We start from the raw sequence: 16,391 nt of genomic DNA, 5'->3' as shown, positions 1-16,391 counted from the left end.
AAGAAGACAGGGGATCCTCTGCTTCTCATGGAGCCTCCATCTGCTGCCTTTGCCTCAGGGATGGTAGGGTGCAGCTCCACCAATCTATCTCCCTCTCACACTCCCGGATACTCCTTAACCTTTCCACTTCCTCCTTCAGCTCTGCCACCAGGCTGAGCAGATCATCCTCCTGGTCACACCGCACACAGGTGGTGTCTCTGCTGCCCTCCGGTACAGCTGACAGGCTCAGGCACTCCCTGCAGCCGGAGACCTGGACAGCTGTATGCTTGCAGGATATTAGCTGGAAAGCTGTCAAGGGAATTCTGTGATTTTTGGTGCACTGCTCTGCAGCAGTTCTTGATAGGAAGAAAATGCCTTGTGGCTTGTCCATGCCTTGTTCTACGTAAGTCTGAGGCTCCCACTGGATGGTCTTACATTTTAATGGGGAGAATATGACAGTTTATTCAAAGATTGTGAAATCTCATATCCTGATCATGCAAGTGCCACTCATACAGTGCATACAGACCCATCTTTGGGTCCAGAAAATGCCACTCATGGAGCTTCTTCATGGCACTGTAAATCCAGAGTGATGTCATAACTTTTCTGAAGGAAGTGAGCTTGCGGGGGGTGGGCGCTGGGGCACCCTCTCACCCCCTGCACTGTTGCCTTTGGGGGTTTTGCCACCATTTTGCCGCTTTGGGAAGGGTCCCCCGGCATGATCCTCTGCTCCAGAGCCCTTGGTGGCTTAGATGAAGTCTAGACTGGTTTGTGGGGCTGGTATGATTTGCATTTTTCATAATTTTGTATAGCCCATTATTTAAAGAACTAGGAGAGTAGGTGAATAGAGTTTTAGACTTTCTTTAGCCTGAGGGAAATTGAAGCCTCATTCATTTCTATCATATGAGAAGTGTACCCTATCAGACAAACTATATCTTATTCTAAATAGAAGTACTGTTAGCCTTTCCAGTTGTCTGGGATTTTATGTAGACATATATGCAAAATTAATGATTCTAGAAGAATCACAAGCTGTAAGAGCTCTTTTTTCCATCAGGAAAGACTGATGTAACTGCTTTCCCTTGATTATTTTGTTATCTGTATTTCCTAGGAATGAAGAGTAGAACTATAAATTTCCACAGCCTAGCTAATCCTAGAAGAGTCAGGCTCTCCAGAGAGAGCTTACCTGCTCTCTGCCTGGCTTCATACGCAGCTAGGTGAATTATGAGGTGGACTGTGGCCTTGTTCCAACAGGAGGAATGAGGAAGGCTCTCATCTAGTGCAGACATTTGTTGGCAGGGGGGCAGGATGCAATCTCAGAAGTCTGCTGGTCAGAAGTAAGCAATTTTGCACCACCTAATCAACCCCATGCTGGCCAGGCTTGAAGAGTGAGAAAGCAGTTTTTTTCACTCATACCGAGATTAAGAGTAAAAATGACACCTTCATTATCAATATAACTTTACATTAAAAGGACCTAATCAACGGTGATGCAAGCTTTTGGTATTGTGCTGCTAAAGTACTTCAATCCTGTCCTAAGAAGTGAACCTAACAAAAAACCAGAATTGTTTAGAAAATCTGCCACCACTTAGTCTTCTCAGGATAGTAACATGTATTGGAAAGCATGTAAGTGACAAATGTAATGTAGTCTGTCCTCTGTCATTTGGAATCAGGAACACAGACTAATTTCAGCTATTTTAATAACAGCCTTTTCTGTGAACAAGGTTTGATAATTAAATATTTGGAGCAGCTGGAGTCACACTGCTCAGAAAGAAAAAATAAATCTTCAGAAATCTTTCATCAGTTCATTGGCATTATAGTCAAATTATTTTACTCATTATGAAGCCCTCAATTTCTTCGAAGACCACAGATGTGGTCTTATCATCATTCCACTTTGTTATTAGGCTATTAAAAAGACAGCTATACTGTTGCCATGTCTTTATAGTCAAACTCAACAGCTTAAGCTATTTAGTGGTCTGTATTAAATTTGCCATTATTATATTCAAAAACATCATTAATATTTGAGCCAAAATTAATCATTTTTATTGAAAAAATCTAAAAACAGCATTGAAAAAGTGACTTCAAATCATATTAAGCAACTAAAATAATAAATCTCAAATTTTATTTAAAAAATACATTGAATAGTTTCATCTCCTTTAAAAGTCACCCTATGGTGACTTTTTTTATTGGCATCTGCTTACTTGGCAAGCACGTTAAGCACTGAACCAATGAATGAAATACTCCCCAGCTGTGAGTTTGCATATATAAAACCTGCCAGTCCTTCCTCTCATAAACCTAGGAGATTCATAGATAAGTGGAAAGTGATGTGAAATGACCTTCTGGCACGTCTTTAAATTATATACTCAGCATCTGAATGACACAAACTTGGCCTTGAATTAGAAAAGCAAACCAGAAGTTAATAGTTATACAACTAATGCTCACCTCTATTCTCCCAAAATCTTAGACTGCAATCTCCAGCTATTTTATGAAGAGCAGGTAGCACAGTAGCTCATGTGTACTTAACAGTATGATAAAAATATATTCACTATCTACCAGGTGTCTTCAATATACACTATATTGCTACTAGCCTATTCATATCTGAATTAAGTAGTCAGCATTATTGCTGTGTTTGAAATATAATTAAAAATAAAAATCTTTCACACAACCTTGTTAAAACTTGCAAAATATTCTTCAAATAAAGAAATTTTTACATCAATGGGAAAATAATTTCCTAGTTTGCATATGTAACCTAAATTCTTCCATTATAATTCATTTTATACCAAACTCTGAAAATATTTATATTTTAAGTAGCACTTTAAGGTACATTTCTTATATATTCTGGAGAAGAAAATACTTAATACTTGTTAAAAAACAAAATGAAACAAAAAAACCCCAACAAAACATAACAAAAATATTTCCAGCATATAACTAGTTCTGCCTTTCATTTTCTTTTTCCAGATGGCAACATAAATCCATTATGTATTCATTGTGTAGACAGGCTATAGGCCATGGCTTCCTGTTCCTGTAGAATATCTAACACAATGCAGTCCATCACCTGAAGTTCTTCTTGAGTATGTGATCTAACACGACTTAAACAAGCAGAAATGTTATTGTCTAATATATGCTTAATAATAAGACACAGATTCTGTTTGCCTCCAGTGTTAGATTTAAAAGACTTGAGGATGAGGAATCACTAAGTAAAGCTTGAATTTGGATCACCCAAGCTCAAGCCCCTAAACGGCTGCTAACTGAAATGTATCTGAAATTGCCAGTCTTACCATATACCCACCCACCTACTGGATGGATGTAGATTACACTAGCAGCAATGTTCTCTAATTCATTTAACCCACGGTAGCTGCCAGAACAAATATGTGCTGCTTCTTTTACATTACAAAGAATTTATCTCCTTCCAAAAACTGCAGATAGATGTTTTAGATGGGATGAATCATGGCATGGGAATATGTATCTCTCTCTGTTGATTAAAGCAAGCATCTGAATGGTTTAGGCTAGATATCTAACTTCCATAGTTACGTACCTAACTAAACCAAGAGGAAACATATCCCATCAAAGGATTAAATTACATGTACATACACCTATTTGCTTTGCATGCAAGCCTAAAACATATATGCACATCAATCAGCAATGTTTAAGGGCAGCTCTTCAAGACAAGATACATTCACAGATTTAGAGCATCCCCACTTGGATTATACAGATTAAAACACAAATCATGTCACTGCATCTGACTCCAAATGTCCAGATCTTACACTCACGGATGAAGATTTTTTTTTTCCCCATTAAGCTTTTTATGTCCATTTATTGTGCAGAAGATAGACTACTAAATTTTCTTATGTTTCTGGCTCACCACCTATACATTCTTCTCTTGCTAAAATGCACACAATACAATAAGCTAGATTCTACCCATTTTTATTGTATTTATCATATAGCTATATAATATTCTTACTTTAAGGAAGAAATAAACCATGCCTTAAAAATGCATCGTACATTTCAAACAAATAGTTTATTTTTTATATTTAATCAAAATAATAGTGGAAAATAAATTCATATTCAGTCATTCAATGCACATTGAATGCACACTGAGAATATTCAATTTCCATTGTGGTGGGAGGGTGTATTATTTGTTTCTAGCACAATGTACACAACCTACATATTTTTCTGGCTCTAGGCAACCTGATTCCATTCTTATCCCCATTCAGTGTTCTTCATTAACTCTCAGAATTAACTTGACAAAAGAGTCAAATGAAAAGACATGTACCCGCCAGAGTTAAGTCCACTCAGAGAATTTTCAAATCGAAATAATATTCTGGCAATGAGCTAAATTAACATACAGCAGCATTTACACCAATGTTGCAGGTGTTTCCTTTCCATACTGATAATACATCCAAAAAAAAGAAAAAAAAGAAAGAATACTTTGCCAATTGTATGTCTGATTGCATATTACCTTAATTAGGCTTATCGTCTCTGGGATGAAAACCACTTCTGTGTCTGCCTGATACCCTTTGCACAATGATGTCGCAGTTCTGGCCAGAGTTTCTAAATTCTGTCACAGATAACACTGCTGTCTATGTACTTTTGAATGAAGCTTAGTTAGCTGACTGGAGAAAATTGAAGAAAAGGACTTCCATACACTTTTTAATGCTGATCTATCGAAGCTCAGTTTTAAAAATTTACTAAACATCATTCTAATGTTTTCAGATGCTAGTACAAGATCCTTCAAAAATCTTGCATTAACAGAATGGTGTTAAAAAGAGAAATGACAACAGGGCAACAGAGTTGAAAGAATGCCAACAAAAAGGGAAAAGGGGCATGAACTTTCTATCATCTATTGGTTTTACTCATACAGCAAATACGTCTTCCTATTGTTAATATTTGTATGTACATCCTCAGTATTGCATGATATTCACTCTATACTTCAGAAAACTGAGAAAATAATTCAGAAAACTGAACTACCATACACCTAATCTAACTAGTTGTCACGCTTAACTAAATTGAATTTCATTAAATTTCTGGATTAAGTGATTCAACTTTTTAAAATATTTTTAGTTTTTATATGAAATGTCCTGTGATACAGTCAGCTTTTCTGTCTTCATGCCAAGTTCTTGTAAACACATATGCAAAAAGAAGAAGAATTTGTCTTAAAAAATACAGTTTTATGATTACCTGGAAAAAAAAATATTTTTCAAAATGTACAAATAAATAATGATCACTTTTCTTGGAAGTCATGTGGTTTTGAAGTCATTCTCTTTTTGGGAAGGAAAGGTGGGCTGACTTACTTTTTATAAAATACATGGTACAAGCCGGATCATTGTCCCTTTCTCCTGAAATTAGTGTCTTAAGCCTTTATGCAGTTGGGCATACAAGCATTTGGAGCAGTCTTTGTGGTTTCACTCCATTTTGCTGACAAGTAATCATGGTTTGGACAATGCAGTCCCACTGACTTTGAAGTGGTTACTTGTATGAAAAGAGGCTAGGAAACAGAATAAGATTCCTGCCTATGGTAGCGTTTTGATATTTCAGATCATCCTCTATCACCTCTACCTCCCATTCAGCAAAGTATTGCTTAATTCCATAATTGCTTAGTTCATGGTTAAAAACATTAAAGCTAGATATTCAGCCAGACATTTCCATTCATTATAATTTAAGATGGAGAGTTAAATCCTCCACATTTTAAAAATGTCAGTCCATATGTGTCTGCCACAATTCTTAAAGGAAAGTAAGATGTACACAGCAGTGATGATGGATTCAAGTTATTAAAAGGAAATGTTTTACTTTAATGCAGCTAAGTATTATCATAAATACCATTTGGTTCTTATTCCTTCTTGATGTGAGGTTGCCATTTGGGACATTCTGCTACTTATGATCTGTCCTTGCCTATCTTTTTTTTCTTTCCAAATGTAAACTGAGGTTGAAATCAAATCAAACAGTACTGAAATAACTCTAGTGTGACACAGCTTTTAAGCTGTCTAACAGTCCTAGATGCAGTGAGCTGTTAAGAGAAAACACGTTGACAACATTGTTTGCTCAATGTGTGTCTTCACTGGCGGAATAAAAGTTGTACATGTACTTTCCAGTATTTGCAAAAAATTAGTCTTTAAAGGAGCTAAATAATAATAATAATTAATAATAATAATAATCCCAACCCCCTGCTGTTTGGCTCTATTTGTTTCTTCTCTCTGTTGTTTATTTACAATAATTCAGGGCTACCTCATAACATAGAAATTCAAGAAAAGACACAAAGAAAAGCTGAAAATGGTATAACTGTATGATAGAAAGCTATCTGTGAATACAAGCCAGTTATTCAGGAATTGAAGAGAATAACGGATTTTAACTTCCCTATTTATAGTAAGCAAACTGGGTCTACCTTCATTGCCAAAGTTCTAAGAAATCTTGTCCCAAAATGTCATGCTTATCAATAAAGCGTTTGTCATTTTTTTAATATTATATCTTGCTGTAAATGTAAAGCAAATATAGTCTCCATAGTAACTAGACATTTTCCCAATTATATACATATTTTTTAGCTTCTTTGTAGGAAAAAAGAGCTCTGATTTAAATTTCGTATTTTTTGATGGTCACTAAGAATCGATACTTAATTTTCTGATATCATAGCTCATAAACTGCACTTACATATCTTACTGTGTATGTTCAACCTATCTTTTTGCTCTAACAGAAAGGAAAGCCATTTGCTGAGGCAAGTTGATAAAAAAAATTATTTTACTGTTAAAAATATTAATTGAAATAGAAGTATATATGACACTTACGCAGAGCAGAGCATACAAATTAATTCATGTGCAGCAGGAAACCAAACTAAAATCTTAAACATCTGCATTTTAATTGTAACCAGTGCTGGATTTCAGTGTTGAACAATTAACGGTCATTACACCATTTTAAAATATCAGTGGGAGAGTGTCAAAGAAGATGAGTCTTCCATGTTTACAAAAGATTTTGCCTGTGGCATACTGTGTACTTTTGTGAATCGTTTATCTTCTAGCTTAATCCTGTCATGGTATGAAATATTGCAACTGTGATTCTGCATGACAGAATAATGAAACATTGAAAAAAAGTCCACACTGCAATGACTTTTCCACAGAATTTTGGGCTTGAGAACCTGAAAAGCTGCACATGAAATAGCTTTTCTTTTCACTCCATCAAAAACTAATCCAGGCCGATGAGTTCCCTTCTACACACTGAATATGCTATTCCATTGTTTGTGTTTTTTTCTATATTGACCTGGTTTTAGCTTTTCTTTTAAACTGTACTCTATTATAAGATCTCATATATTGTATTAGATGACAAAATAGTTCCTGAAGAGGTTCATTCAGCAAATATTTGAATGCTATATTTCACATTGAAAGTTGGAGCCATAGGGAAGATTATGGAAGAAGAGCTTTTGCTGTTTTCTTCAGGAAAATTACTTTAAATTATCTTACGTCAGCAGCTTTGCTGGAGTACCCTTTCATTCTCCAAAACCCTTGTTTCAACTCTTTGTTATTGTGAATAATCTCTGACAAATCTACATGTCATGCTGCACATTAGCAAGTGAATTCAAGATGAAATCTGGTGGTTTTATCCACAAAGGCCAGCATTTTTTGGGGACCATCTTGTCAGTGAGTGATCCCTACACAATCCATATCAAGTAGTGCAAGCAAAGACTCTTTTCTTAATGCAATGTCTCCTGTCAGGACCCAAAGTAATAGAGTTACAGGTAATAATTTCCTACAACTGATCTTAAACAGCTCAGCATTAAAAATTTATAGCTATCCTTCTCTGCAACTGTACTTGAATATATTGTATTCAATAGGGATGAAAGCTATTAGATAAAACATATTCATTACACAAATCTTTAAAATTGCAGACTGAGATAATTATCTTGAGTGCAGAAAACAGGTTAAATCGATTGTCAAAATTACTTTGACTTTCTTAATGGTTGTTACAGGAATGATTTTAGTAACAACAGATTAGAGAAAGAGCATGGGTCAGGAAAAAAACCCATATTAATAACTTACCAAAAAAAAATACACCACTGTATAATTCAAACAAAGATTCATATCTAAAATTTGAGCTTTTGGGTGCAAGGAATTCTGCTCCCTATTAATGTAGGAGTATCATTGAAAAAAAGCAGCTAAAATGGAAATACTTGTTTTGGCCTATTTGATGTGTCATGTCATCCTCATTTTTGAATGGCTACTGCCAGGTATGTTTTTTCCCTTTCTCTTTCAACACAAAAGCATTCATGTTTTCTGTATTCACAAAAGTGGACTAAATACTTCCATGATCTATTCTACAGGTACCTGGTGTAATTGTCAAAATACACTGTTTAAACACAAGAAAACGAGTAAAGGTCTATCCCGAGGTAGGACAGACAAAGAGCTTGAAAGAAATAACAGATACTCTATCATAATCATACCCCCAGTACGTTGCTGAATCCTTTTATGTCAGGGTTAACCATATCTAAACCATGATTTTCCTTTTTTGCATCAGTATTTTTGTTTTTTTGGTATAAGCACTGTGAAAGGGTCAAACAGAATTCCATAATACTGTTCTTGACATGCTTAGTGTGTAAAGAAAATGAGTATTTGTCAGATTATTCCAAGTAACTATGCAGAACAGTGGGAACTTTCCCCATTTCCATGTCTTGTTTTGGGAATTCTGTCTTTATTTCCAGAAATCACAAAATTACATTTCCATCCAGAATGTCAAAGATATTAATATCATATATTAGATATTATAAAGAGCATTAACATTTTAAATCCTTTATTGTAGTAATTTTAACTCTTTACCTGTTGACATCTGTGTCATAAATGAAGAATTATTAGATTTGATGGAAATGGGAGGACATAGTCTTTCCAGTTTATCTAAAACAAATTAGCCAGGTCAAAAGCATATGCTTGTAACAGCTAGAAATAAATCAAGAATTATGCAAATGTGTTCAATTTTTTCTGAATGTTCTAGAGGAATAAGTAGAGATTCCCATGGCTTAGGAGACAATACTTTTAAAAACCTGTTTATTTTGTAGTAGCCTATGCACCTCTATGCTATACATAAGAACAAATTAATTGGATATTAAGGGAGTTCAGTCATCATGAGTATGGCAGATGGATACACAGCAATTTAAGCATTGTCTTTAATTTGGATGAAATGTTTGCAGAATCAACATGAAGGAAGATTAATAAATACCCATCCCTATCCCCAGGCACCTGGTATTTGACGAACTGAAATGTAAGCAGTGGGTCAGAATAAAGTCCTACTTATCCAAGCATAAATCTGAAGCACGGATATTTAAAGAATAAATTATATTCAGTATGTGGCATACTGCTTACCAAGGAGTCACAGTGAACAACAAACTATCAGCTGTCATCATAGGCATTGTTTAATAATAAAGTGAGATAAAATAATTCATAAATCCAGAGAGATAAAACAGTGCTGTAAAAGCCCTGTCTTTGTGTGGTACAGAAGACATCTTTAAAAGATTCATCTAGTCATCAGAAAAAATGTTAGGATGGGAATGAAGTTTTGATGGAGGGTCTAGGAATCTATAAAAACCAGACAGACACATGCTGTTCTAATTTCATTCCTCAGGAAAGACTATGCCATTGCCTCATGATGCAGACAAGCCAAGGATTATGACAGCAATATTACCATAGATTTAAGACAAACGTTGCTTCCCCTGCTTATGTGGACTTACTGGAGCTATGCTACACTTTCTAGAGCCTTCGCACATGATCTTGGGTGAAAAGAAACCTTAACTGGTACCACTAATATATTTGACTAGCATCACAGCCATATTTTAAGTTACGTGTTCATTTTCACAGTGAGAAAAAAATAAATGAACAACAGTAATTTCAAAAGAGAATGGTAAATATAAGCATTCTGAGAAAATAGTGCACTATAAAAATGATAAAAAGTATAAACAGAAATTTCATTTTAAACCAGCTTTTTCACATTAATATGTTTAATATAAAAGCAATCATACAAATCATCCAGAATTGTTGAAAGTATCCAAGCAACAAAAAGATACGAATGAGACCAGACCTACTTACCAAATTCCTTAGGAACAGTGATAGAGTAAACACAGTTGTGACCAACACTATAATTTTTGGGGTAGTTTGGTGATAATACAGTTCCTTCAGAGCCTGTTGACCGGCTTCCACAGGGTGCTAGAAAGTGAGGATAATAAGTTTTGAATAACATAATATCAGAAAAAAATCAGTTTAAAGTGATTTGTTGTATGTTGGTATATGCTATTACAGTAAATTTTATTACACTTCTACACTGGATTAAATTTGTATATCCTGTGAAGTACTGAGTATGCACAACTTTCCCATATATCAAAAGAACATTGATAGCACTCTGCAGTTTTCCAGATCAATTATTGTTTTTCTTTACCACTTATCAACCATCTTAACAAAATAATGATGTGCTTTATACACAGTATGCTATTATTCACAGCATACAAAACTATTATTCATTCGTATGATGTTTTATACTCTGATAAAAGCATAGATTATGCAGCCCTTCTGCACACTAGTAAATTCTTACTCATGCCAATAGACTCACACTTCAAAATAATGTATAGAACTACTGAAATAAGAAAATTAGGATTCCTTGACTGAACATGATGTACCACTTACCTATATCTCAATTATTTATATTATATATATAAAGTTATGAACAAACACTTTTCATTATCACAGAAACATCATGTTTATACCATTAATAGCTATAATACTTGATAAAATGGCAGATAAATAACAATGCTGTTTACTACAACAACATAATTTTCCTAAGGTTAACAATAGAAGTTAGCATTTGGCATTATTCAAACTGTCAAACAAGAAACAGTGCTTTTTCTTCATCAGATGTTCAGGTGCATTTATATGAAACAGTCATATGTGTTAGTGTTTTCCTATGTCTATTACCTGCTTCTCATACACACTTTGTAATTTAGTAGTTTAATTTGTTGTCAAGATTATGGTATCTGTTTAGAATATTTCTTCCAACCATTTTGGACTGTAAAATATTTTTTAATGAGTTTAAAGTTAACATATCTATTTAACAAATTTGTTTCCTCAGTTAAGACGTAAGTGACTTTCTAAAATAAGTACTACTCAGTGTTTCATTTGCTAAACACAAAAAAATCTGTTTTTTTGCGGTATGCTCTCAAAACATTAATATCTTCTGAATTATATTAAATAAGAAAAAGATCATTTTCTTACTATTATTTCAGAAGATTTTATCTCATTACTTGTCATACTAAATACAAGTAATTTATTAGCGTAGCTACAAATCACGTGTTTTAAGACTACTTTTAGTTAAGTCACACAAAATGTATGGTAGAGTATACCATGAAAAGAACACATCTTATAATGCTAGCAACTTAAGGCCCCATTGCTTTGAGCATGGATTTCTGTAATTTGCATTAGCATGGGTTCCTTTCAGTATGGTGTAGCTGCAGAGTTTGACAGACTGTGTACCTGAAACAGGAGCAGTGGTACCTATTGCTCCAGTCTGCATATACAATTTGTAAATTATTTAATGGGCTGGCATAAAAGACATGGTATTTGAAATAGGTCAACAGAAGGATCTTGACTTTTGCTTATGTATGTGCATGTGCATGTGGTAGATGTGGCACATATATTAGAGATTAGCAAATCAGTCAGGACCCAGAACAGGACATAGTCTTGGCGATGCTCAGTACAGCTTTACTGATAGGCACCCACTCTGAGATATGGAGTAAGCACTAAGACTACCATACATACATGGAATATTGTTCCCTGTGGCTAAAAGAATAATCTCAGTGTCCTCCCTCAATCCACCATCATGTGAAATATCAGAAATTCATGCCTTCTTGTGAAAATGTATTTAGATAATAGAATTATTGGTACTTTTTGCTAAGAAGCAATAGAGCCTTGGCTGAGCCTCGCATCCAGGGACTTACTTGCCTTAAGTTATTTGAAAAACACAAACTAGAAACTCTTCACTAGCTGAATGTAGTAAATATTTTTTATGAAAACAGATTTGCTTACCAGCTTGCAAGTACTCAAGATTTTCTATTCCAGATTTTGGATGAAACGGAAGAGAATATGGAAGAATATAAGCAACAAAAGCACTAAAACTAGAGAAATAAGACTGCCAAAAAGCTTATTGCTTCTCTCTAACCCCATTTCCTTCTTTACTGTTTGTGAGTTGAATAAATGAGTTACTGAAACAAAGACCAATAATACTGTCCCACTCCAGCACTCATATCATTATTATACTTCCCTAATCAGCAGATATACAATAATGTGCAAATTCAGGGTAAAATTATGATTCCACTGAAGTCAATGCCATTGGCACCAAAAGGGACAGAATTTCACTCTTAATTTTTAATAAAACTTGAAGTAATAGCACACAATAGCAATACTTAAAATTAAGTTAATAGCTATATATTTGGTACTCAGCATATAGTGGACCATTACTTATAAAGTCTGGATTTTTATACCCTTATTTTTTTTTTATTCCTACAAGTTAGGCAGTCAAACAAGGTATTTGTGATTTTACAAAACTACTAGTATGCTTAAAACAGAACAAAATAATAATAAAAAGTTTCTTTTAAATAAACATACATTTTTCCATAAATTCATTTAACTTAACATGCATAATTTTTCGAACAAATAAAAATCAAATTTAGTGCAAATTTTACAGGTTTTTATTCACTTTAGTGCAATGTCTTACCCTACAAAATATTGATATTCATAGTTGTGTATCTAAAATCAACAGTGACTTTTGAGTTATATCTTTACTAAATATGTAACTGTTGATGTTGTGTTGATGTTGTAACACTGTATAATATTGATAACATACTGTAACGTTAAAGTGATGTCACCAGGACATTTTTTTAAAGCTAGGAGAACACAGAAATTAATCCTGTTTGTGTCATACACAAGAATTTAAGAAAGCTAGTACACTTTCAAAGTGTTCTTGATTCTCTGAGGTAGAATTATTATATAACTATGTATATGTCTAACCAAAATATTTCACAATATTTGAAAGGTAGTATTATCACAGCTGGTATAAAAATAATCACACAAAATAATTTTATTAACAAATGTGCATAGATTTCTAGAAGTGATTAAACCCAGAAATTTTTGCAAATTAAAAAAAAATACAAAATACAATTTAACATCTTCAAAAATCTGAGAATTCTCATTAATCCTAAAGTCTGATTAAAACAACTTCAATGTCTCTAAAAGGTGGAGATAATGCCATTTTCTTTTTATAATTGATATTAATTAAAATGTTTGTATGACACGCTGTCTAAATCTAAAACATCTAAATGTTTTCTCCACACATCGGGCCCCATGAAAGCAACATTCATCTGCACTGCTTGTATAGTGGGTGTATATCTGGTCACATAAGAGGACAAGAGACACAGTACAAGGCTGGAAGCAGGATTTCCACTCCTTTAGGTGCAAAGTCTCTCAACAGAGTTGCCTGCAGCCTGTGCTACAATGTGCTCAGTACAGATTGGACTTAGAGACAAACTATTTGTCACTCTGACATATGTAAAGTTTAATTTGCAGCAACAACAAAATACTTGCATTGAGTATTTCATAGTAATTTCTTTCACTTGGTGTTCTCATTCTGGACTTTTTCACTCTGCCCTTTCTGAGTTTACCTTTTCCCTTATAGAGCTCCCATTTTTTTCCAACTGCTGCTATAATGACTCTTTATCGTCACAAGAATTCACATTCCTGGGTCTCAAAAACAAATAGTATAAAGAAAAGTTGAATTAAGATGTAAGCACACAGTTGACCTTTGCAATCTGAGAAAATGTTTAACTTCATAAAACATGAGGTGGTAAATCATTAGTTCTTACAGAAGCAAGACTGTCCTCCAAGACCTTTCTGAATGTATCAGGAAAGAGGAAGAGGTTTATCTGATATTTTAGTAAACCCATAGAGTTCACTGTCTATATTTCCTTCCTTACCTTTTGGGAAATGCTTACTTTAAAATGCCAGAAGTTTCAGGAAGAGGAGATTCTACCCTGACCATCACTAAACATTACTATTCAGAAATCAAAGATGGATCCAGGGACATGAAACCATAGCTACAGTGAATTAAAAACATTAATTTGATACAAAAATAAAACATATTTTTGCTTCTGGAAAATATCTAGTATCGAGTTGTTTGGTTGGATATAATAATTCCACTACCACAATGCTACCCATTGACTTTCACTTATGCTTATTTCAGCTATGTAGGTCTCATTGCCTTTGCATCAGTTTTACAGTGCAGTGATTTATTTCATTTCCTAATAACTACAGAGTTAAAAACTGAAAGGTTGTGAAAATCAACATGTCTAATTATTATGCTGTGCATTGAAAGGTCTACCTACATTAAAAATTCTAACAGACCCATCACACCCACAAATGTAAACTGTGTTATTTAACACAAAAAAGCAACAAATGCTGAGCACCATTTCCCTAGGAATGAAAAAAGATCCTGCAGAATAAAACAAACCAACAAACTATCCAACCAAAAAAAAAAAGTTCAAAAGGCAAATGATATTGTCTAATGTAATTCTCCAGTACTATTCCAGTATATTTTAATAATGATTGCTTAGACTCTGAAATACTGTATCACTTTCTGCATTTATTTCTGCTTTAGTTTATTCTCTGACATATAAAAATACTACTCAGTATGCTGTCCTTGTCCTGCTTTCCAGGATCAGCAATGGAACACTAATAGGAAGGAAAGGCACTTGATTGTGGTAAGAATGTGATAAGAATCAGTGAGTTGATGCATTGCTCACTGTTTCCTTGAAACATTATTAAGCATTAATGGCAAAAAGTTCCTTTTCTGTGTGTGCTGAATTTACTGTAACGGTATCTTGCCTTGTAAAATAGCACTCCCTGCAGCCCTTGAAAAAGCTCTATCATAACAACAACGAAGTATCACCCACTCTTTATCTTAAATTGGTAAGCTTTTTTATCTGGAAGATTACCCATCTTGATCATTAGTATTCATGCATCTTTGTCAAAGAACTAAATTTTACCTCTTTATGGCAATGCATTAGTAAACAGAGAATACAATATAAAATGCATTACCATCAGCAGTGACACCTTTTCTCACGTTTCAGCATATATTAGTTGTAAAAGAAATGTAGATGATCACTGCAGAGAGGCAAAATCACACAGCCAAACCACAGATCCCTGTAATCTACACCTAACTATTGCTATAAAGTAAAATTTTCTACAGGTCCAGCAAAACATTATAGGATTAAAAGCCCCTGCCATGCGCTTATTGCTCATATGTTTTCCATCATGTCTTTGCAGTTTAACCAAAAGAAAGAACCCACAAGGAAAAACTTCAGTAAAAGAACTGTGAAAAATGGACTACATAAGTATGAGAATCAATCTCGAATCTCTTCAAATCTTCAAATCTTCAAATCTTTTGAAGAAATGAATATTTTTACTACCAAATATTTTTTTCTGCAGCTTGAAGCTTTTAATTCCTACTACTGCTTTCAGATTACCTACTTTCAAGCTCCTACAGCTAAGTTCTAATAGAATTTAATTGCAATTGCAGATTTAAGTGCCATATTGCACCATCCATTTTTAAGCAGCATTCCTCAGTGGAATCAATGGGGAATACTGCTTAAAAATGAATGGCCCAATATGGCTTTATGTCATGCAGATAAATTTGATTACACAGCTACAAATACAATAAAAAATGAAGAACAACAGTGCATAAACTCTGCAAAAGGTGGAAAAATATGTCTTGAAGAACTGCTAATGGGATACTGACTTCTTATCTAATGGACCACTGTTTCAAAATCTAGGCTAGGATACCTAATATTTAGTTGGTCTAAATGAGTATGTTAAGAAAAAAAATTTTTTGGTGACATAATGTATGTTTTTAGAGTTTAACATATTAAATCATTGATTGCTGTTTTTCCTAGTCTGATATAATGAAATGTCATTCTATTTATCCTTTTTAATCCAAATGACGAGATCTTCAGTTGTAATGATTTCTTGTAGTGGTTAAGTCAAGACTAATAAACAAATATTAGAAAAATTAGAAAACAAATATAGTGACTCATATATCACTACCAGGAAATTAAAAAAAAAAAAAAATCATGCAAAGGAAATTTTAACATATAAAAATGGTAAACAAATTTCTTCCGAACTTCCAAATTACAGATACTTTTATTATCGATATCAGTCTGCAAATGTGAATGTGACGAAGCACCTAAAATTGTTCTGGCAATACAATGAATATGGAAAAGACAATCTCATATAGAAATATGTATTTTAGTTGCTGTTTAGAAATACAGAAATACTTTAGAAATAAAAAGACACCAACAAATACAGAGAGAGAGAGAGAGAGAGCACCATCATACAGACGGAAAGCAGTACCAAAGA

General features: G+C 33.9%; 1 protein-coding gene across 2 annotated transcripts in view; it reads right to left on the bottom strand.

Annotated features, from left to right (window-relative positions):
- Positions 1-16,391, bottom strand: part of CSMD3 (CUB and Sushi multiple domains 3) — an 803,119-nt gene that overhangs the window by 188,088 nt on the left and 598,640 nt on the right. For both annotated transcript variants that reach the window (XM_009321682.1, XM_009321683.1), the window contains one exon: positions 10,026-10,142. In XM_009321682.1, the coding sequence (XP_009319957.1) occupies positions 10,026-10,142 (117 nt within the window). The remainder of the gene's footprint in view (positions 1-10,025; positions 10,143-16,391) is intronic.

Source organism: Pygoscelis adeliae, unplaced genomic scaffold (assembly GCF_000699105.1).
Source record: "Pygoscelis adeliae isolate BGI_AS28 unplaced genomic scaffold, ASM69910v1 Scaffold111, whole genome shotgun sequence".
Classification (NCBI taxonomy): Eukaryota; Metazoa; Chordata; class Aves; order Sphenisciformes; family Spheniscidae; genus Pygoscelis; species Pygoscelis adeliae.
The sequence above is the reverse complement of the archived record's forward strand: the minus strand, read 5'-3'. Positions and strand labels throughout refer to the sequence as shown.